Source organism: Ostrea edulis, chromosome 4 (assembly GCF_947568905.1).
Source record: "Ostrea edulis chromosome 4, xbOstEdul1.1, whole genome shotgun sequence".
Lineage (NCBI taxonomy): Eukaryota > Metazoa > Mollusca > Bivalvia > Ostreida > Ostreidae > Ostrea > Ostrea edulis.
Window position 1 is genome coordinate 43,121,159 of NC_079167.1, and position 22,107 is coordinate 43,143,265.

Consider the following 22,107-nt stretch of genomic DNA (forward strand, 5'->3'; position numbering starts at 1 on the left):
TTTTGTAAAATTTAGAGATTGGCCTTCTACCGGCTTTATTGTTACCGGTAGTGGCCATACTTCAGCTAGTGTTGACTTCTTCAATATCATCCTCTGTTGAAGAATGTTATTCGCTTGCCGTGCATCATTCCTGACTGGTTTAAACTGATATTGTTGAAACACAAAATCAGGCAGTTCGTCAGAAAACAAAAATTAGTCCATATTCGTTAAATGCAGTAGATATTTCGTTGAACAAAATGGTAGGCATGGTAGGCCTACACTATTTTCATTGCGTTGTTTACATCGATGGGTCATTGTGATGTCACAAACACACATAATCAAGAACAATAAGCGGGTAACAAATTCATTCTATGTACAAGTTTACAGTTTTATTACTTATCAATCCAAGGACAATAATTTTTTATTAAACGCTGTTTGACCTTCATTCATACCCATCTTTATGTTTTTAAAGTAAAATACCATTGTTAGAAATTGTTTCATATGACCTTTAAGGATGCTCATTGGTTCATTTATTTCAAAAATTCCAATCAAAATGCTGGATAGATATAAACTAGGTAATCTAAATGCATAAACCAACGCATGTTGTAAAGTTTTATTCCTGGCAACCGTGTCAGCCTAAAACTATGAGAAGGACCCATTTAGTCGTACTATTCGCGAGTCCTTCGACGTGTATGTCGGCGCAGGGCCAAAGGACTGACGCTAATTTCGTACACTGATATTACTATAATCATTATTATCAATAGTCTTTTAAAATTATTACAGGAAACAAATACACACAAAAGACCTCTACAAAGCGGGAAATCCCCTCACAATATAGGTTATCAGTTGTACTGAAGAGTTCCGATAGTTTAGGACACCTTCAAATAGATTGGTTAAAAATTACAAGGTTTTCTTTTTATTGCTTTCAATTCTTATGCTTAAATGCTTTGTATAAAGTAATTGTCAATCAGTAAGTTCTTTATCTCCAATCATAGTACAAACTATCATGAAATAGTATATCGGATTTCTTCCGTGTAGAGAAGGTAAATATGAAATGGTGGCCACTTGCAACAGTTTCAAAAATAGCCAACTTTATTTACTGTGGGATTTACACCATGTAAAGGTAAGAAATGCATGTTTCATTGTGATATGAAGTTAATAGGATGTCTACGGCAAAAAGTTGAAGTGGACAAGAAATTCAGTTAAACCCATTTTCATCACAGCAAGCTGCCAAAGTTTAGGCAAGATTTCTCTAATCACTTTGTTTGACACTGGTTTGAGATTCGGAAGAGGTGTCAGTCCAAATATCCAGCCTCAACGAATTTCGTTGAGATTAATCCCAATACACACTGTTTTAAGGATAAAATAAAACAATTCCATAACTTCTGAATAGTTGTTTACAAATTCTAAAAATGTCGAAAAAAATTGATAATAGAGGGCAGTGAGAGCTGAGCTCTCCCTATAGGTAACACGTATTTATACATGTTCAAAAGGAAAATATAGAAAACCAATGAAAAATTAAACCATACCTATGGAACTTGAAAATTTTGGTCCCAATGGCGTCGATTCAAATATTACCAGTGAACATGTATTCCCCATTTTGAATCTCGCCTACCCTAATTCACATCGTTCTGAGATGTTACATAAAATCCATAATAGCATGTAAATCTTATTTTCTTAATCATATATAATGGTGTCAGGTCGATCCGTCCCACGGTTGGTCCGTCCCTAGATGGTCCGTCCCCTGGTCGATTCAGCCCATTTTGCTTAGTCGATCCGGCCCCTCTAAATTTTTTTTTATCAAAGATATAATAAATGATTAATTACTTAAGAAAAAAGGGATGTTTTTGCATGCATATTGCAGTTAATTATCAAACTTAAATAACTGTCTGAGTTAGGTATGTAAACAAAATTGTTTATACAACCCTTTGGCTTTATCATCTTCACAAAATGAGGGTTTATAATTTTTGTTTGAAGTGCAATAATCAGTATAATTGGTTATGAAAAGGTGTGCTCATTAATTATTGTAAAAACATCGTTATTTAAGTTTGTACAGCAATCAATGTAAACCTGTGTCCATTAATCATTGTGAAAACACTTTTAGAGTTTTTATAACTGTATTGTTGTGCAATCTTTGATTATTAATTGTGAGCTTACAGTAACCTAACTATTAGAAGTTTAAAAAATAAAAATTCAAGAAGTTCAAAGAATTGCTCAGAGCTTAGGAATATTTTTGATCAACTGTTTGAAACCAAGGGTATAAGCCAATCTTCAAAATGGCCCCTCATTCTGACAATGGAGTTTCTATGCCAGTACTGTCACCAGGAGGTCCGACCCCTGCAGCAAGCATTTAGAGTGTGAAAGGTGCAAAAAGTGGCAGCATCATACATGCAATACAGTTTTACCATTTTATTAATATTTCGTTGCTTAATGGTTGTTTCATCACAAAATATGTTACCTTAATCTGCAATCAGGCCATAAATACCAGAGAGCATATTAAAGGATTACCTGATGTCAGAAGAAATTCGCAGATGAATACGGGATATCGGAACTAAAAATTTTTGGAACTCTTCAGAAAAAGAAGTTGCGAAAATTATGTGTCACTTGGGCAACTCTTGTACATATAAATTGGTGATGGCTAAAGGCAACTCAATTCTGATACAAAAATATCTGCCTGGTTTGAAGAATATTTTTCAGAATGTTGCAAATGAATGACCTGGTACCAAAACATGAGATATTGGATTAAATTACTGAAGTTTGGCAGCAGAGACAAAACAAAAGATCTCCAGACACCCCCCTTTCCTGACATCACGTTAAATTATTACATTATACATTTGTTATTAGTACATGCAAAGATCGATTTAGTAGCTGATCACTTGATATAGTTAATAGTAGCGGTGAATGGTAGTGTAAATGCAAGGTTAAATTGACATGTACTAAAGGATACCCCCCCCCCCCCTCTTACGATTTAGGAGTATGAGCAGAACAACTTTTCTTGCTAAGATTTTTCAAATTAATATAAAGGGTGCCGCTTTTTTTCTTCTTTTGTTTCCCACCCCTCAACTTTCAAATACGACGCTAAACTGTCCCTAAACTCACTATATCTGATAGTAAGTAAGTTACATGTGCTTGTTTGCTGAAAAAGTAGCCCAAGTTCACGCAAAAAACGTGATCTCGTTGGACATACTAAATATTAAAACCGGGACGGAATCGGAGACGAAATAATGGTTCCGATATTCCGTATTAAACAAATAACACTTGGAAAATTAAAAAACATAGTAATTATTTTTTCTGGGCCGGATCGACTAGGGGACGTATTAACTATGAGACGGATAGTCTAGGACGGATCGGAAATGGGACAAATCGACTAAGGGAAGGATTGATAATGGGACGGAACGTCTAGAAATATATAATCACTCCTCGATTAATGCGACTGTGCCATATCTCCTATATTTGTAAATTTGCTAAATACCGACCCTGAATATAACGTCACAATGCACTGTTTACATCAATTGCATTATATTTCCCGCATTCAATATATAGGCGGATCAAATGTCCAAAATTAGGATGCTTTGATAAAGCTCTGTCCTCGTGCTAACTTCAGGTTTTTTGTCCTGTCTAATGCCTATAGTTTTTGCTTCGCCCTCAAACACGGTCACGCCGTAAGACATATTAACATAAATTTCTTGCTTTCATATTATTTGATTGGCCATGTGAATTAACCCAGTACTCATTACTGCCTTGTAATTCATGAATTATCATACAAAAGAACATTTAAGTCGTATAGACGTATATTCCCTGAAAGTTCAACAGGCCGACATTCTCAGGTTATATTCGGTGTAATTTCAAATTAAGTACATTGTGTTATCGTTAGAATACAAACATCATAACTTATTTACAGAAACAAGTGCCTGTGGGTCTATATACCCAAATTTCCCCTAGAAAAGAAGTTTTGCAACTCGGAACTACATTTTCACGATTCATTTTTTATGAATAAGGGACAGACTAGTGCTAGAATATCTTGATTATCTTCTCCTTGTCTCACCTAAAATCACAACAACAACAGCATATCTGTACCATAGAGACGTTTCACTCATTTTAGCAACAATCTAAATACAACGCACATCTCAGGGAGTAGCCATAGCATATCGTACCATTAATAACATCCGGTTTAAAGGATTTCATTAACTCATCCTTAATAATTTCGTTTTGATTCACGGCAACCAGCACAGTTGTGGAGTTGACGAATTGGAACGTTCTTGAGAAACGGAAGGTTACACGATAACGGTAAATTAACGCCTAGTTCAATGTCTATATTCTAGGACTTCAACATTTATTTACATGAAAATTTTTACTGCAGTTTATTTGTTCCTAGTACCTAATGTACACCCCTTAGTAAAGGCACTTAATTCCGAGCATTAATGAAAGTACCAGCCTCTTTCATATTCTTCTGCACAGGGCAGCAGTATTTGAAAATGGTTTTCTTTACCTATTTTATGAACTCAATAACAAGAGACTTGCGCTTCTTTATATGATGGAACCTAAACAGCATGTTTATTACTTGTTTATTTAATACCTGCAATGATGACAGTCCACATGACCTTAGGTGACCCCAATAACATCACGTTCACACAGTCTGGGTCTGATTTTAATCAGACTGAATGGGAAATATTGTGCCTTTCAAAATATATGCATGATTAAATTCTTGTGTTATTGCACAGATCCCATCATCATCCTAGTATTAATTAAGGAAGGAGGAAAGTTTTATTTCCGCCATTGAAATAATTATTAAAATAGGCCTAATGCTTAAAGGGGTATTATGTATTGTCACAAAGACCAGCATATAATTTATTGATAATATTTATAATTTATTAATAATAACATGATATAGCAATATATATGCATATAATATGACATATTGTAATAGAATTGTGAGTGCTTGAATATGCCATGTCATCTATTGTTATTGATTTTAATCTACAAGTACATGACTGTCGTTTGGCATCGGCATCTCTTCATTGTTGTTGGTTGGTTGTGTATTATTTAACGTTAAAGTCGGTTACTGTTGGCCGAAGAATTTATTGTACATTGTTTAACGTCCCTCTCAAGAATCTATTACTCATATGGAGACGTCGATCACCATTGCCGGTGAAGGACTGCAAAATTTAGGCCTGTGCCTGGTGCTTATATGGCCTTTGAGCAGGGAGGGATCTTTATCATGCCACACCTGCTGTGACATGGGGCCTTGGTTTTTGCGGTCTCATCCTAAGGACTGCCCCATTTAGAAATTGCCTCTAATATCCCAAGCAAGGGATACTGAGGATCTAAGAGACTGAGAGAAATATCATCCAATCAGATACAGAGTCTAAGAGACAAGAGACAGATATTATCCAATCAGATACAGAATCTAAGAGACAGATATAATCCAATCAGATACAGAATCTAAGAGACTGAGACAGATATTATCCAGCCAGATACAGAATCTAAGAGACTGAGAGAGATATTATCCAGCCAGATACAGAATCTAAGAGACAGATATAATCCAATCAGATACAGAATCTAAGAGACTGAGAGAAATATTATCCAATCAGATACAGTCATACAGAATCTAAGAGACTGAGAGAAATATTATCCAATCAGATACAGTCATACAGAATCTAAGAGACTGAGAGATATTATCCAATCAGATACAGAATCTAAGAGACCGGGAGAGATATTATCCAATCAGATACAGAATCTAAGAGACTGAGAGATATCATCCAATCAGATACAGAATCTAAGAGACTGAGATATCATCCAATCAGATACAGAATCTAAGAGACAGATATAATCCAATCAGATACAGAATCTAAGAGACTGAGAGAAATATTATCCAATTAGATACAGAATCTAAGAGACTGAGAGAAAATACCATCCAATCATTTGAGGAGACTTAAAAAGAACAAAATGCAGTATAAAGTGCCTTTACTTTCGCTTTTGTAGTTGTCAAAATTGGACACCCTGGAATTAGAGTTACAAATCTTTCTCTGTTGTACATGTCATGGGTACCCAGATCTCGGACTTGTTCTATGTCATGGCATGGGTACCCAGATCTCCTGTTCTACATCATGTTAACCAAACAACCGAGTTGCTTTATGATTTTTGCACAAAATACACTTAATTTTGACACAAAGCATGAATGTCGTTTTTGGTGGGCAAACAGAGCCCTTAGTATATGCAGTCCTTTAGGTATATTGTTTTGATTTAATTATCAGAAGCTACAGTTACAAATGTATGTACAGTATCTGAGTTGAGCCACCTTACTTTCATTTTTGTGTTTATGAAAGGAAATGCTGACAAACGTTTTTAAGAGTAACATATTAAAGATACTTACCTATTGTAGAGGATTGCAAAGTGGGGTAGAAGAAATCTAGACAGTTTGAAAAGGAAATTTTTTAGAAAGGACAAATGGAAAATATGTCAGAACCGGAAATCTGCATTTCCATTCTTTGTGTATGGAGCTATTCATACCATACTTTTTTAAGGGTCTTCACTCCCGAAATCACATCTGACACCAGAATTTCTAATTCCTGGCATATCTCTCGCCTGTCAGTTCTATTGGTTGGTATATATGACTCCAAATGTAACAGGAATGGAAAAAATGCCATGGACTAGACCAGAATTTGAACCCAGGTCCCTTCTCTCTAGTCGGGTGCTGCACAAGTGAGGGTGATCTGTCTCTGTCCCACAATGCAATTTTTACCAGCTGTGGAATCTTTTTGTTGGTGGGGGTGGTGGTGGTTTCTGATGCCCGTGTTGGACTATCACTGTAACAATAGAACAGTGTTGAAGTGCTCTACCAACTGAGCTAGCTAGCCACAGGGAATCAAACTCAGCTGACTGCCACATTTCTACCCCAGTATTAATGTCTTCACCTCTGAAGACACAAATTAACTTAAGATCTTTTAATACCATTGCATTAAAAATTGTACAATAAAATAAAATTTCCTTTACAATTTTATTAAATGTCCATTCAATTAACAGAGTTAACCATGGGGTCTATAATGGGAAAAGCCATGGACGAGAACTTGAAGAAAAACCAGAAGTTTATGCTCGAAGTGAACCAGCTAACTGTAAGTAATTAATGCAATACCAGCATAAGAATCCAGTTTGTCGTATTGTTCTAAGGGAGATAAATGCATTTCTATCTATTAATGAAATACCAGCATAAGAGTCCAGTTTGTCGTATTGTTCTAAGGGAGATAAATGCATTTCTATCTATTAATGAAATACCAGCATAAGAGTCCAGTTTGTCGTATTGTTCTAAGGGAGATAAATGCATTTCTATCTATTAATGAAATACCAGCATAAGAGTCCAGTTTGTCGTATTGTTCTAAGGGAGATAAATGCATTTCTATCTATTAATGAAATACCAGCATAAGAGTCCAGTTTGTCGTATTGTTCTAAGGGAGATAAATGCATTTCTATCTATTAATGAAATACCAGCATAAGAGTCCAGTTTGTCGTATTGTTCTAAGGGAGATAAATGCATTTCTATCTATTAATGAAATACCAGCATAAGAGTCCAGTTTGTCGTATTGTTCTAAGGGAGATAAATGTGTATTTATCTATGAAATACTGGCATAAGAGTCCAGTTTGTCGTATTGTTCTAAGGGAGCTAAATGTGTATTTATCTATGAAATACCGGCATAAGAGTCCAGTTTGTCGTATTGTTCTAAGGGAGATAAATGTGTATTTATCTATGAAATACCGGCATAAGAGTCCAGTTTGTCGTATTGTTCTAAGGGAGATAAATGTGTATCTATGAAATAGCAGCATAAGAATCCAGTTTGTCGTATTGTTGTAAGGGAGATAAATGTGTATCTATCTATGAAATACCAGCATAAGAATCCAGTTTGTTGTATTGTTCTAAGGGAGATAAATGTGTATCTATCTATGAAAAACCAGCATAAGAATTCAGTTTGTCGTATTGTTCTAAGGGAGATAAATGTGTATCTATCTATGAAATACTGGCATAAGAGTCCAGTTTGTCGTATTGTTCTAAGGGAGTTAAATGTGTACCTATCTATGAAATACTGGCATAAGAGTCCAGTTTGTCTTATTGTTGTAAGGGAGATAAATGTGTATCTATCTATGAAATACCAGCATAAGAATCCAGTTTGTCGTATTCTTGTAAGGGAGATAAATGTGTGTCTATCCATCAATGAAATACTGGCATAAGAGTCCAGTTTGTCATATTGTTCTAAGGGAGATAAATGCATTTCTATCTATTAATGAAATACCAGCATAAGAATCCAGTTTGTCTTATTGTTCTAAGGGAGATAAATGTGTATCTATGAAATACAAGCATAAGAATTCAGTTTGTCGTATTGTTCTAAGGGAGATAAATGCACTTCTATCTATGAAATACCGGCATAAGAATCCAGTTTGTCTTATTGTTCTAAGGGAGATAAATGTGCATCTATCTATGAAATACCAGCATAAAAATCCAGTTTGTCTTATTGTTCTAAGGGAGATAAATATGTATCTATCTATGAAATACCAGCATAAGAATCCAGTTTGTCTTATTGTTCAGGGGGAGATAAATGTGTATCTATCTATGAAATACTGGCATAAGAACCTAGTTTGTCGTATTGTTCTAAGGGAGATAAATGCGTGTCTATTAAGGAAATACTGGTTTGTCATTATCAGAGGAGAGTTCTTCGCACAGCATAAGGATACTGTAAACAAACATTTATTCATGACGACTTTATTCCGCTATTTACAAGAATACGTGATGAACTGGTTCATGGCGGCTAATTTTCACGACAAATATAATCTGAAATAAGTACAAGAGCCTTTAAAGAACTAGCGGTTTCATGGCAAAAAATACTTGTGAAAATGAGGCTCTCATGAAAATTTCTTGCATGCAAATAAAAGATGGTTTACAGTACCCAAGTGCTAATGTTTTCTGCCTTATCAATGTATTATCATAAGTATAAATATCTCATGTGGAATATTGTGTTGCTGACAGATGGAGAGGCAGATTCAGATGCAGAATCAGATGAGAGAAAAACAAATGGCCATGATGGTAGCTAGAGGACGAGATATCTTCCAGTGGTTTGGTGCTTTCTATGGAACTTATGCAACATTTGCCATTTTAGCGTAAGTTGTGGGGTACTCTGAATTAACCTCAAAGACACAAGAAGTGTTAGAAAACGACCAAAGTTTGGTATTTATCTGCAGAATCATTGAACAACATGGAGACAAGACAAATATTTTTGTTAGAATGCAAAATGAAAGTAGAAAGTACATGAAAATACATGACATGAGCTGTAGCTAGCTACATGTATTAGATTTTGTAGAATATAAAATTTTTATTGAAGCACCATAAACTGCATTCTCTTTTCTTAACTATGTACCTGATGTGATAAATTTATTGTCCTGGAAACAAGATTTTTTAAGTAACTGTAAGAAGTTTTAGACATTAGAGAAGAAAGGTGAATTTTAATTTGAAAACATCTGATATTTTGTCAGGAATATGAAAACAAAGGGGAAAGCTAAAGGTATGATTGCTCCTCTTCTGCCGCTGACCTTCATATTAGGGTACCAGTATGACCTTGCTTACGGATCAAAGGTGGAGAGAATGCGACGTAAGTAAACCTTCCTTCTAATATTTCATCTCTTCTGGAGTAGATGGGAGAGGTCCCCGCGTTATTCATCTCTTCTGTACTGGAGTAGTAGATGGGATAGTTCCCCGCGTTATTCATCTCTTCTATACTGGAGTAGTAGATGGGAGAGGTCCCTGCATTACTCATCTCTTCTCTACTGGAGTAGATGAGAGAGGTCCCCGCATTACTCATCTCTTCTCTACTGGAGGAGATGGGAGAGGTCCCCGCGTTATTCATCTCTTCTCTACTGGAGTAGATGGGGGAGGTCCCCGCATTATTCATCTCTTCTGTACTGGAGGAGATGGGAGAGGTCCCCACGTTATTCATCTCTTCTCTACTGGAGGAGATGGGAGAGGTCCCCGCATTACTCATCTCTTCTCTACTGGAGGAGATGGGAGAGGTCCCCGCATTATTCATCTCTTCTCTACTGGAGTAGATGAGAGAGGTCCCCGTGTTATTCATCTCTTCTGTACTGGAATAGATGGGGGAGGTCCCCGCGTTATTCATCTCTTCTCTACTGGTCCAGGAGTAGATGAGAGAGGTCCCCGCATTACTCATCTCTTCTCTACTGGAGGAGATGGGAGAGGTCCCCGCATTATTCATCTCTTCTCTACTGGAGTAGATGGGGGAGGTCCCCGCATTATTGATCTCTTCTGTACTGTAGGAGATGGGAGAGGTCCCCACGTTATTCATCTCTTCTCTACTGGAGGAGATGGGAGAGGTCCCCGCGTTATTCATCTCTTCTCTACTGGAGGAGATGGGGGAGGTCCCCGCGTTATTCATCTCTTCTGTACTGGAGTAGATGAGAGAGGTCCCCGTGTTATTCATCTCTTCTCTACTGGAGTAGATGAGAGAGGTCCCCGTGTTATTCATCTCTTCTGTACTGGAATAGATGAGAGAGGTCCCCGCATTATTCATCTCTTCTCTACTGGAGTAGATGAGAGAGGTCCCCGTGTTATTCATCTCTTCTGTACTGGAGGAGATGGGAGAGGTCCCCGTGTTACTCATCTCTTCTCTACTGGAGGAGATGGGAGAGGTCCCCGCGTTATTCATCTCTTCTGTACTGGAGTAGATGAGAGAGGTCCCCGTGTTATTCATCTCTTCTGTACTGGAGTAGATGAGAGAGGTCCCCGTGTTACTCATCTCTTCTGTACTGGAGTAGATGGGAGAGGTCCCTGCATTATTCATCTCTACTGGAGTAGATGGGAGAGGTCCCCGCGTTATTCATCTCTTCTCTACTGGAGGAGATGGGAGAGGTCCCCGCGTTATTCATCTCTTCTCTATTGGAGTAGATGGGAGAGGTCCCCGCATTACTCATCTCTTCTCTACTGGAGGAGATGGGAGAGGTCCCCGCATTATTCATCTCTTCTCTACTGGAGTAGATGAGAGAGGTCCCCGCATTACTCATCTCTTCTCTACTGGAGGAGATGGGAGAGGTCCCCGCATTATTCATCTCTTCTCTATTGGAGTAGATGGGGGAGGTCCCCGCATTATTCATCTCTTCTCTACTGGAGTAGATGAGAAAGGTCCCCGCATTATTCATCTCTTCTGTACTGGAGTAGATGGGGGAGGTCCCCGCATTATTCATCTCTTCTCTACTGGAGTAGATGGGGGAGGTCCTCGCGTTATTCATCTCTTCTGTACTGAAGTAGATGAAAGAGGTCCCCATGTTATTCATCTCATCTGTACTGGAGTAGATGAGAGAGGTCCCTGCGTTATTCATCTCTTCTCTACGGAATACTTAGGTAGATGGGAGAGGGTCATTATCTTCATAATACTAGGATAAAAACTTTTTTGAAGAATATTAATTATGAATGGCCAGGTATCAAACAATCAATATAAGATTGTAAGAGTTTTGGGGTGGATCCACAATTGATCTTCTCTCCCAGACTTTTCAATGAATGTTACCTCCCCTCACTTCTTCAGACCCCCCCCCCCCCCCCCGCCCCCCCCCCCGCCCCCCCCCCCCCCCCCCCCATTCCTCCCTATTATCTGTGATCAGTAAGGTTATACAGATTAATATATGCACATAAAATGTACTAGATGTGGAATATTGTTTTGATTTTTACAGAGGAGGCTGATAGAGTCCTGGACACGGAGTCATCCCTGCTGAATCTCCCCCACGGTCTCCCAACATTTGACAGCATAGAGAAAGGAAGACTGAAGACAAAAGATGCAAGTGCAGTCAGCAAGGGCCATGACATATTCCTGTAAACAACATGGTGGTGAGAGGAAGACATCACAGATTGTTTATCTTAGTGTGATAATGTACTGTATTGAATGCGTACGTAGGCAGCTTTTGATTGGTGAATCCTTGTCTGGTATATATATCCTGTATTGAATGCGTACGTAGGCAGCTTTTGATTGGTGAATCCTTGTCTGGTATATATATCTATATAATTATCAGAAGTATACCGGATATTCTGTTATTCTGTTCATATTTGCAATGCAGGACATTTAATTAATATATTTTGAAGATCAGCGTGTCTACAATAACTCTGTCTACTGATAGGAAGTGAGAACTTTGTTTTTGTGTAAGATGTGTACACTATTTTGTATGAAGAATATATAGTATATTAGATGTTCTTCGATTGATTTATTTTCTTATTTGTCTTGAATAAATGAAATATAATCGATGATTTTGATTTCATCATTTTTTTTAAAAATGTTGGGTAATTTATAATTAGAGCCGCACATTAAAAATGTGGAAGCCCTTTGATACTTTGATAACTGTGTCTGTCTTTTCAACAAGACTGAAATGTAATGCAAAACTTTTATATCTGATTTAAATCTACCCACTTCATATTCATAGCTTTCAAGGTAATAATGAGATAATAAATTTCAGTTTTACAACATGATAACTTCAGTATTTATTAACTACAAACTTCATGTTCAGGACAGAGGCACTCTGAGAGGCCTCAGACATTGATGAAAACTCAAACTGCAGGTAGACTCTGTATTTGGTACAAAGGTAGATGTATGAAGTCAAATGTCAAGGTCAAAATTTCAATTGTTGATAGAATAACGACTAGAAATACAACGATAGCCATTTTTATTTCTAAGATTACGAAATTCATGTAGTTTGGTTTGATGTGGAATTAATGAAAAGAAAAGGAATCTTGTCCCTTGTGAAAGTTGGTGATTTACAATCTCTTTGAAAAGTGTAAAATATTTAATTTTGAAGTAATCTCCTGGCTAAAGTTCAATTTTGGGTGCCAATGCCCATTCATTCAATTGAGAGCAATAATTGATTTTATGTACGCATCAATATTCAACTGATGAGAGCCATAATTGATTTTATGTACTCATTAATTCAATTTGATGAAAGCAATAATTAATTTGATGTACACATTAATTCAGTTGATGAGAGTAAGAATTGATTTTAATGTATGTATTAATTCAATATTGATAAGAGCATTGTAGATATTAGATAGTTCCTCTCTGTAAAAGAATTATTGCACACATCAATTGAATTAATGATATCATTAATTCAATTGAAGAGAGCAATAATTCAATCATTGCAAGCATTAATTAAATTGATATGTGCATTAATTGAATTATATTACTCTCTTCATTTGAATTGTAGTGTGCATCAATTGATTATCAATTCATTTGAAGAGAGCAACAATTCAAATATAATAGCGCACATACATCAATTCAGCAGAATAATTATAACGCTATCATGCACCATGTAATTCAATTAATGCACTCATTAATTCAGAATTGAAGATATAATTAATTATTTGAAGAGATTGCAGTTTCAAACACTAAATGGATTTATAATATCTTCAAATCATTAAAGATGTCTTCAATTATTTGAGTTTATGTTAATTTTGTGCTCCATAGTATCGCTAAAATTAGAATTTAATCTAATAATTAACTGTTGGAAAAAGAGTATATACTGCCATTGAATGAAGGAGTTCTAAGATAACGAACAGTTAATTATCAATCCCGTATTGCTATTATAAGCAATACAAAAACAGAGTAAATCCTTTGAAATGAAGTTTATGAAAAATGTAGAACAAGGAATTTTGACAAACATGGACATGTATTTTTGACCACTGAATCCATCTCTTTTTCTAGATTATAATTACTAATCGAATGAATTTATGTTCAAATTAACTTGTACACTAGTTTGGAGCATCCCGACGTTTGGGTTATAACAAATCCCCATGGGGAGCATAAACGCCTAAATGATCCAGACTACTGAATCAAAAGTGAAAGTAAATGAGAGGACAACAACGACAGGCTGATCAAGTTTTTTCTTTTCAGTTCTGTATGAATGAATAAGCTTACTGTGATATGACCGAGAAGCGTAACATTGAAGTTTTGGAAACAAATGCCGCATGCCGTGACGGCGTGTCTGCTCTCGTTGTGATATGCTGACCAGATGGGCCAGCCGTCCATTGTTTATTCCTTTCATCAGCACCACGATACGCGTCAGTGTACAGAAACTTTTTGGTGAAGGAAGTATGCCGTTTTATGCTGTGAGACGAGGACGTAACGTAGGGATTTTTAATGATTGGTAAATCTAATTTTACAGATAGGCCTACATGTATTGAATATTGTAACTTTTTAAAAGTAAAACGTCGGTATACTGCATACCAGAGTTGTGGAAAACATTTGGACTGACAAGAAGGCAATATAAGCCAGTCCGAAGTGATTTAAGCCAGTCCGAAATCTAAAGTCACAAAAAAAAAAAAACCAACCAAAAAGTACACAACATTTATTTACTTTATTAAACATCTTTATACTTCATAATTACATTTAGTCTCCATTTCTATGCTAGTGAAATCTCTACACTTCTTCAGTGAAGAACAGAATTTTCATGATCTGTTATATAGAAGAGTACTTGTAATTTGTTGAGCTGGCGATAAAATTTTGTAAGCGGTTCTTTGGTACGCAGCCTACAGTGCTGTTAGTGTCAATGCAAATACTGCATGTCATTTTAACACTATCGAATTTCAACCATTCCCGCCCCTCTGTCCAATTGTGTTTGAATTTTCTTTGTTGAGATCTTTCGTGTTTAACCTTGTCTTCATCTGTTAGTTTACGTTTTCTTTACCTGGTTTCGCTCCAGCTGTAAAGGGTCATGCTGGTTTCGCTTCAATCAGCCTCGATCTCATTTAAGGAAAAAGTATTACGCAATCGCATTTTAGTTTTATAAGATAATTGCACTGTAAAATGCGCCGATGCTTACAGGAAACAAAATAACAAAACCAAAGAAACAGGCCGGTCATTTGGACCGACATTGATGGCGTATTTACCGGTCACAAGCATTTTTAATCGGTTCTGCCGGCATGACCGGCAGTTTTCCACAACTTTGCTTGAGACTTTAATGTCCCTCCATGAATTTGGCCGGGGTGTAGGGTATATATGTAGTGTTTGTTATGTCCGTCTTCCATCCTTCCTTCCGTCACAATTTGCGTTTCAAAGAAACTATTCAAAATATTTTTATCAAATCTTGTATGCTGATACATATTGGTTACATCTAATCAACTGCATGAATATTTTTTTACCTTAACATTTCCTTTGACCTTGACCTCACTTTTCCCTATTTGGTGTTTAGCTAAGTTTCAAAGCAACTATTGTCAATATGTTTACGAAAGCTCTTACACAGTTGACTGATACATATTAGTGGTTACTGGTAGCTCTTCAACTGTGGCATTATTTTATGACCTTCCCTGTGACCTTGACCTCACTATTCCCTGTTTGGTGGATAGCGCAGTTTCAAAGCAATTAATGAGTAATTTTTTGCCCCTTTATGAATATGGCTGTGACATATATAGTGTTTGTCATGACCGTTTGTGATATCCATGTATATAAATGAGGATCTGCATTTTATGTTCACATACTGAATATACATTGCTTTTTTTCCCCTTTGTTTGTATTGAAAACCTTTCTACTTAAAGCAAAGCAACATTCAACAAATGCAAAATTGCTATTTATCTTTACAGCAATTTTCTTAGAATTTTGATAAATTTGAATATTATTCATAACTAGTGAAATAATTCAAAAAGTTCAAAGATAAAAAAAAAAAACAATAAGGAAAAAGGTGACGTTTTTAAGTTAGAACACCTCACTTTGCCATAGAAATGATGCATTGGATTGATAAGGAAGAATATTTGAAAGGTTTTCTATTTTATTTATGTGTGATACCATGATTTTTAAACAAGGGGGATTTAACTGTATATAATAAAAGCTTTTAGAGTAAATAACAATTGAGATTGGAAGACTGTTTCAAAGGTTCTCTTTATATTGTATAATACATTTGTGAGATAACTTGAACACAACTCAGATTTACCTGTACAAACAGGTTGGGAACACTTCCCCTACACAGGGATTTATTGAGATTCTTTTTACTGCCGGTAAAGGGTACCTTTCCCCCTCTGACAACAAATGAATATTTCCCCTTCCACAGGTAAAAATTCCCCTTGAAATGTAGAAACTACATGAAAATGTATGGAAATTTTAACAAAAATCATTTTATACATGTATATTCTAAGTATTTTTCTATAATTATCAAATTCTTGCAATATAAACAAGATTCAGTAACCAATCAATTGATGTGCCTATTTTTAGATATTATGATCTGAGAATGTCCTCCTCCCCAGGAGGAAGTTCATGATTGAATTCTCAAAAATTCCCCTTAAATATGAAATGGGTAATAACATATAAAAGCTGAATAAATCCCTGCTACAGTGAAATATTCTCGCGACAATGCGGTTTTTTCTCTCTAGCAAGAGTAAATATATCCCATACAACTGAGAAAAATGCCTGTTAAGTACATCTTTTCATGTTTCACGTGAAAAGAAGAAAAGGTGCTAAAATGTCTGATACTTCAGTCTTCTACAAATGTATTAATCAAAACAAAAACACTCACAATGTGTATTGGATTTCAGACTGCTTCCCCCTTACGCAGCAACTTTGATATGCAATTTCTCGACTGTGTTGTCAATTTTATAGAAAGAATTCGCGTCATGTTGAGTGTGTGTCGCACTTATTCATCATATTGCACGGGATTTGCCATTATTTTCAATAAAGACATCAAATCACCTGTTTATGGTAATGTTTACTTTCTTGCTAAAGAGGGATAATCGCGTTTTAGCGAGAATATCTTGCTATAGAGAAAGTGTTCCCAACCTGATAAAGGCTAGCACCACACCAGACTAAGTTCAATAAAGATTTTAACCCTGGTACTAACACAACAAAGTGAATTCCCTATTGTGAAAACTCTGCATTTCTCTTCAAATTCATTGATAAGGTGAGTAAGAAAGATTGCAACAACTTTCTCTATTGAAAACTATAGCAACTTTCTCTCTCTCTATTGAAAACAATAGCAGCAACTTTCTCTATTGAAAAGCAATAACGTTTTTTTTTTACATGAAGGAGATATTTCTCCATAATCACCACCTATGGTGAGTATGGTCATTCTTAATCTGCATAATTTTCTAAAAACATAAAAAAAAAAAAAGAACAAAAAAGGTAAGTATTTTAATAGTTTCCACAAAACAGAAAAAATCAAACTATTTCCATTGCAAATGGGGCAGAATATCGGGCCATATGAGAAAGTACCGATAGATCCCTGTTTGTTTTTTAGCTCACCTGAGCTGAAAGCTCAAGTGAGCTTTTCTGATCGCTTTTTGTCCGTCGTCTGTCTGTCTGTCCGTCTGTCTGTTAAACATTTACATTTTCAACTTCTTCTCCAAAACCACTGGGCCAATTTTAACCAATGTTGGCACAAATCATCCTTGGGTGAAGGGGATTCAAAATTGTTCAAATGAGGGCCAACCCTCTTATCCAAGGGGAGATAATAGCAAATCAGTAAAAATACACTGAAAATTTTAAAAAATCTTCTTCTCCAGAACCAGTAAGCCAATTTCATTCAAACTTAATGCAAATCATCCTTAGTTGAAGGGAATTCAAAATTGTTCAAATTAAGGGCCAGGTTCTCTTCAAAGGGGAGATAATCACAAAAGTGAAAAAATATATGGGTCATTTAAAAATCTTCTTCTCATGAACCACTGGGCCAGAAGAGCTGAAATTTACCTGAAAGCTTCCTGACATATTGCAGATTCAAGTTTGTTCAAATCATGGCCCCCGGTGGTAGGATGGGGCCACAAGGGGGGATAAAAGTTTTACATACAAATATATAGGGAAAAACTTTTAAAATCTTCTTCTCAAGAACCACTAAGCCAGAAAAGCTGAAATTTACATGAAAGCTTCCTGACATAGTGCAGATTCAAGTTTGTTCAAATCATGGGCCCCTGGGGTTGGATGGGGCCACAATAGGGGATCAAAGTTTTACATACAAATATATAGGAAAAATCTTTAAAAATCTTCTTCTCAAGAAACAATGAACCAGAAAAGCTGATTTTTACATGAAAACTTTCTGACATAGTGTAGATTCAAGTTTGTTCAAATCATGGCCCCCGAGGATAAGATGGGGCCACAAGGGGGGATCAAAGTTTTACACACAAATATATAGGGAAAAACTTTAAAAATCTTCTTCTCAAGAACCACTAAACCAGAAAAGCTGAGATTTACATGAAAGTTTCCTGACATAGTGCAGATTCAAGTTTGTTCAAATCATGGCCCCCAGGGGTAGGATGGGGCTACAAGGGGGATCAAAGTGTTACATACAAATATATAGTTAAAATCTTTTTTTCAATAACCACTGAGCCAGAAAAGCTGATATTTACAAGAAAACTTTCTGACATAGTGCAGATTCAAGTTTGTTCAAATCATGGCCCCGGGGGGTAGGATGGGGCCACAAGTGGGGGGAGGGGTTCAAAGTTTTACATACAAATATAGGAAAAAGCTTTAAAAATCTTCTTCTCAAGAACCATTGGGCCAAAGAAGTTGACATTTACATGAAAGCTTTCTGACATAGTGTAGATTCACGTTTGCAAAGGGTAGTTTGGGCCATAATAGGGACTAAGGTTTTACTGATGCAAATATATATGGAAAGTCTTCAGATATGGGCCAAGGTGACTCAGGTGAGCGATGTGGCCCATGGGCCTCTTGTTTCATATTGCATTACTAATGTCCCATGGGGTAGGGCATTCATGTCCTATGGACATATTTCTAGAGTCACATGTACAGTTATTTATATTTTTTGTCAACCTTGTAATTGTGCTGTAATCGTAAAAGAACCAAATAACTCCCTCTTTCAAAAACCATGAACCACAGGATTCTAAATACTGAAACATATCAGTATCATCTGGGCGCATTCAGAAAATCAAGTACTGTGGTATTGATGTGGTCATTGACTTATCAGGTGTAAAAAAGAGTTTAGTACAAGGTCTTTGTTTGCATTGGGATGAAATACTTGTATTAAAATTGATAAAAAAAATCTTACCCAGACAAGATATAGATATCGAACAAACTAACCTGTGATTTTCAGATATGGAGTTAGCTTCTTGTAAAGAAATACATACTTTACCGCCTATAGTATATATATACAACTTTTTATGCCCCTGAGATCGAAGATCGGGGAGCAGATTGTTTTTGTCCTGTCTGTCATTCTGTCTGAAACTTTAACCTTGCTAATAACTTTTGAACAGTAAGTGCTAGTCTAGATCTTTGATATTTCACATGAGTATTCCTTTGGACATTAAGACCTTTCCGTGGGTACCAACATTTTTTATCCTGTGATCTCAACCTTGGAGTTTGACCTACTTTTTACAAACTTTAACCTTGCTAATAACTTTTGAAGAGTAAGTGCTAGAGCTTTGATATTTTACATGAATATTCCTTGTGACAAGACCTTTTCGTTGGTACTAAACCTTATGACCTTGACCTACTTTTTAAAAAATTGACATTGGTCATAACTTCTATAAAATGGTAAATATTAGAGCTTTCATATTGCACATAAGCATTTCTTTCTACTGGTACCAAGATATTTGTCCTTGTGACCTTGGCCATCTTCAGAATTGACCATTATCGGGGGCATTTGTGTTTCACAAACACATCTTGTTATAAATCTATATTACATGTGTAGATCTGACATCACTGTGTCTACATGGGGGTGGGAGGGGTGGGGTGGGGTGGGGTTGCACTTTATGCATCATGCCAGTACATGACAAGTGTGCTCTGTAAAATATTCGCTGTTTATTTATATTTTTCAGGGATTCCTGCTATGTAGAATATTCACTATGTATTTAATTTTTTCAGGGATTCCTGTATAATATTCACTGTTTATTTATTTTTCAGGGATTCCTGTAGAATATTCACTGTTTATTTATTTTTCAGGGATTCCTGCAAGGAACAGGTAAATGGATACGGTGGAGCAAGGTACAAGAAATTTAACTCTGTTGAAGAAGCTCAAGCCTTTGTGAATGGAAGTGACGATGGAAGCTGTTCTACTTCCTCAGCTCAAACTAAGGATTCCTTGTCTAGTTACTGTGGGAAGTCTGGCAACCCACAACAGAAAAAGTACACATCAGGAGTCCGGAGCACTCCATATTCCATCAATGATCGGCAGTATTCGAGCTGGTCTTCATCTTCAAAAAAGAGTGAAATTGATTTAGAAGGTATGTAGTGTCACAACTTACCTTGATATCAGGTAACGAATGACCAAGTGACATCTCGTTAAACTTACCTTGATATCAGGTACCGAGTTAACAAGTGACATCTCGTTAAACTTACCTTGATATCAGGTACTGAGTTAAGAAGAGACATCTCGTTAAACTTATCTTGATATCAGGTACCGAGTTAACGGGAGACATCTCGTTAAACTTACCTTGGTATCAGGTACCGAGTTAACAAGTGACATCTCGTTAAACTTACCTTGATATCAGGTACCGAGTTAACGAGAGACATCTCGTTAAACCTACCTTGATATCAGGTACCGAGTTAACGAGAGACATCTCGTTAAACCTACCTTGATATCAGGTACCGAGTTAACGGGAGACATCTCGTTAAACTTACCTTGATATCAGGTACCGAGTTAACGAGAGACATCTCGTTAAACTTACCTTGATATCAGGTACCGAGTTAACGGGAGACATCTCGTTAAACTTACCTTGATATCAGATACCGAGTTAACGGGAGACATCTCGTTAATCTTACCTTGATATCAGGTACTGAGTTAACGAGACATCTCGTTAAACATGTTTCCCACATTTTCAAAATATCAGCGTGCATCACAGTCTAAAAAGTTTTATGACTGGATTTATGGTGAGAAAAAAATGGACAGCTTTGAAAACATGATCTAGTGTCTTTAGCAGATTATATTCAAGATTCTTATAATTATTCATGTCATAAATAAGTATAGTAGGTTGGTTCATGAACAGATAAGAGAACACCGAAGATTGTAGGGTTTCTCTGTCGGTAACAAGGTCCACAAAGCTTTTCAAGTATCGGACAGGAGTAGAATTCAAAATGGTGGTTGTGGGATAGGTTGTTTCATGAACAGGTTTCTCAGTCTGTTAGTAACACGGTGATATCTCAGTAATGTTGGAGCTTTACAATTAAAACTTTACATGAAGTGTCTCCATGGCTACAAGATCATCAATATTGTTTTTAAGGTCAGAAAGGTTACATATTGTGAGAAATACTTTCCAGATGATTTTTCAGATACATTTGTGTATGAAGAATCTTCAGATCTTAAAGAATGCAACATATATAGCTGTAAAGATGACACATTGTTTTTAGGTCAAAACTCAAAAGGTTATGATATTAAAGGTCACTGGTTAATGTGGTAAGATTTGATTTGTAGATATCTCAAATACTATTTAAGATTCAACAATGAAATGTCACATGAGCAGATAATGGAGGGTCTCTATCAACCAAGAATGACCTCTGTCACTTTTGAGACCATAGGTGAAGGTCACTAATTCAAATAAGATCACATTATATCTCCGATTCTGAATTTTCATAGTTAGAGTCTTTTAAAAATGTTTCTCCCTTTTAAAAAGCATAGATCAGATGAACATAACTTATGGGGGGGGGGGGGAGGGGGGGGGGGGGCGGTAAATTAACTGAATTTTGCTTGTTATGTTAGCATCATGTCAATTTCATAAAAATGTGCAAATCTTAGGTCATTTGAGTCACTGACCTATTGCTTTTAGTCTTCGTCCATCATACGTTACCAATAGAACATAAATATATTTCAATCATGGGATCAGTGTCCTGTCTATCCTTAAACAATATAAGATTTGAAAATGTTTTACAGATGCGGAAGATGATCATGTGTACACAGACGGATGCTGTCTAAATAATGGACAGGAAAACTCCGTGGCTGGTGTAGGCGTGTACTGGGGTCCTAGTCATCCAAGGTCAGTGTTTGTAGTCGTCCAAGGTCAGTGTTTGTAGTCGTCCAAGGTCAGTGTTTGTAGTCGTCCAAGGTCAGTGTTTGTAGTCATCTAAGGTCAGTGTTTGTAGTCATCCAAGGTCAGCGTTTGATGCTCGCATGAACATGATGAAGCTTGATGATAAATTTTTGTATACCAAGTACATGCATTTGTTTTCCTTG

General features: G+C 36.4%; 3 protein-coding genes across 8 annotated transcripts in view; 2 read left to right on the forward strand and 1 right to left on the reverse strand.

Annotated features, from left to right (window-relative positions):
- Positions 1-4,176, reverse strand: part of LOC125668520 (uncharacterized) — a 12,448-nt gene extending 8,272 nt beyond the window's left edge. For 2 of the 5 annotated variants that reach the window (XM_056162700.1, XM_056162699.1), the window contains exon 1: positions 4,025-4,156. In XM_056162700.1, the coding sequence (XP_056018675.1) occupies positions 4,025-4,076 (52 nt within the window). In that variant the 5' untranslated portion in view covers positions 4,077-4,156. Of the gene's footprint in view, positions 1-45; positions 800-4,024 lie in introns of those variants that run through there. The other 3 variants (XM_048902757.2, XM_056162701.1, XM_056162698.1) reach the window with 3 other exon arrangements.
- Positions 4,113-22,107, forward strand: part of LOC125668521 (ribonuclease H1-like) — a 27,943-nt gene continuing 9,948 nt past the window's right edge. Inside the window, exons 1-8 of the mRNA XM_056161375.1 lie at positions 4,113-4,266; positions 7,003-7,091; positions 8,993-9,123; positions 9,496-9,611; positions 11,701-11,841; positions 13,986-14,154; positions 19,884-20,164; positions 21,808-21,910. Of these exons, the coding sequence (XP_056017350.1) occupies positions 7,011-7,091; positions 8,993-9,123; positions 9,496-9,611; positions 11,701-11,841; positions 13,986-14,154; positions 19,884-20,164; positions 21,808-21,910 (1,022 nt within the window). The 5' untranslated portion in view covers positions 4,113-4,266; positions 7,003-7,010. The remainder of the gene's footprint in view (positions 4,267-7,002; positions 7,092-8,992; positions 9,124-9,495; positions 9,612-11,700; positions 11,842-13,985; positions 14,155-19,883; positions 20,165-21,807; positions 21,911-22,107) is intronic.
- On the forward strand, positions 9,550-11,555 carry LOC130054137 (uncharacterized). 2 transcript variants are annotated; one of them, XM_056162703.1, is made up of 2 exons: positions 9,550-9,663; positions 10,801-11,555. In XM_056162703.1, exons 1-2 carry the CDS (start codon positions 9,655-9,657, stop codon positions 11,413-11,415), a joined length of 624 nt encoding a protein of 207 aa, XP_056018678.1. In that variant the 5' UTR covers positions 9,550-9,654; the 3' UTR covers positions 11,416-11,555. The 2 variants fall into 2 exon arrangements, with proteins under 2 accessions (XP_056018678.1, XP_056018677.1); XM_056162702.1 differs by having other exon boundaries at positions 9,622-10,061; positions 10,342-11,555.